A 1,367-nucleotide genomic window follows, 5' to 3' on the forward strand; every position below is an offset into this window, starting at 1 on the left:
CAGTGAAACTCCAGCCGAAGCCCTGCCCCCACCTGCTCCACTCCAGAGCCCTACTGTGAGGTCAGCACCTTCCGATGGGTTCCGTCCAGAGGTGTGTGGTGGGGTTGGGGGCTGGACATGGCCCCCTGTCCCCAGCCTGACTCCTGCCTGGTTGGCAGCCCCCTTGGCCTGATATGTTTGTCCCTTTTGCTTATCCCTACTGCAGGTGCCTCCTCCTGTCCCTGAACCCTGCCCCTGCCAGGGCCCCTCCCGTGTCCTTCTGGTGGCCGCCCGGGTGAGGGGCGGCCCTAGGGGTCCTCCACTGGCGGGTGACGAGGGCCCCTCGGCCACACGGGCCCTGTCTCTGCAGCTGGGACGTACTGCGAGTGCAGCCTTGGCCTCAGCCGTGAGGCCCTCATCGCCCTGCTCGTGGTGCTGGCGGGCATCAGTGCCAGCTGCTTCTGTGCCCTTGTCATCGTGGCAGTCGGTGTCATGCGAGCCAAGAGGTATGTGAGTCCCAGGGTGAGGAGGGTGGCTGAGGGCCACGGGACTGTGCTGGGGGAGGGGCCTCTGCCCCTGGGTGGGGTATCATGGGTAGCTGAGGGACACCATTTCCCAGGTTGGGCTGGGGGGCACTTGTGGGCTTCTGGAGGTCAGCTGCATTGTTCCAGGATTCACACCTCCTTTTGTTGTTCTCCCCGCCCCCCATCCCAGTGAGCCATGCCCCAGACACAGGGACAGCAGGTAAGTGACCTCATGAGAAGACCTCAGGGGTGCGCCGTGTCCTGGGGAGGTCTTGGCCCCTGGGAGGTCCTGCACCCCTGGGAGGTCCTGACCCCCCAGGTAGTCCTGCCCCCTCCCTACCCCCAAGGTCCTGACCCCCCAGGAGGTGCAGGTCTAACTTTAGGGCCAGGCCTGCCCTGGGAGGGGGGTCAGCGCCTCGTGAGACCTGTGCTGGGGGCTGGTCAGGCCTCCCTGCAGCCTGCCTGACCCCGCCCGTGTCATGCAGGTTGGTGGGGCACTTTGGGGTCCAGGAAGATCACATGGACCTGCACTCAGTGCAGGTGGAGTCCCAACTCATGGACCCTGAGCTGGAGGTCTCCATGATGACGCCCCTGGAGGATCAAGGCCTCATGAGCATTCCCACGGACTCGATGGCCCAATCCGTGACTATAGAGGACCCATCCCTGAGCAGGGCCACAGGCAGTCTGGGGGAGGGGAATTAAACAGTATTTAGTGCTTCTGCCCTGTCATCCCTGTGGGCTCCTCCCTGAGTCGCTCTGCAGCTGCATCACAGGGTGGGAAGGGGTTCATGTACACCTAGGTCATCCCCTTTATCTTGTAGGGGGAGGATGCCCAGTACCTGCACACAGCACCCACTGCCCACC

The 1,367-nt window shown here is 63.9% G+C and overlaps 1 protein-coding gene across 1 annotated transcript; it reads left to right on the forward strand.

The window, feature by feature from the left end:
• Positions 1-84: 84 nt before the first annotated feature.
• Positions 85-1,232, forward strand: TMEM210 (transmembrane protein 210). The gene is made up of 4 exons (XM_025475935.1): positions 85-205; positions 350-485; positions 694-723; positions 989-1,232. Exons 1-4 carry the CDS (start codon positions 118-120, stop codon positions 1,203-1,205), a joined length of 471 nt encoding a protein of 156 aa, XP_025331720.1. The 5' UTR covers positions 85-117; the 3' UTR covers positions 1,206-1,232.
• The last annotated feature ends 135 nt before the right edge of the window (positions 1,233-1,367 follow it).

The sequence above is a fragment of the Canis lupus genome, chromosome 9 (genome assembly GCF_003254725.2).
Source record: "Canis lupus dingo isolate Sandy chromosome 9, ASM325472v2, whole genome shotgun sequence".
Lineage (NCBI taxonomy): Eukaryota > Metazoa > Chordata > Mammalia > Carnivora > Canidae > Canis > Canis lupus.

Bases quoted from the DNA above. Each gene is read 5' to 3' on its own strand.
- TMEM210 (XM_025475935.1), top strand. From the start codon at position 118: ATGGCCCCCTGTCCCCAGCCTGACTCCTGCCTGGTTGGCAGCCCCCTT. The intron at 206-349 runs GTGCCTCCTCCT...CTGTCTCTGCAG, and splicing joins TTTGCTTATCCCTACTGCAG to CTGGGACGTACTGCGAGTGC. The intron at 724-988 runs GTAAGTGACCTC...CGTGTCATGCAG, and splicing joins CCCAGACACAGGGACAGCAG to GTTGGTGGGGCACTTTGGGG.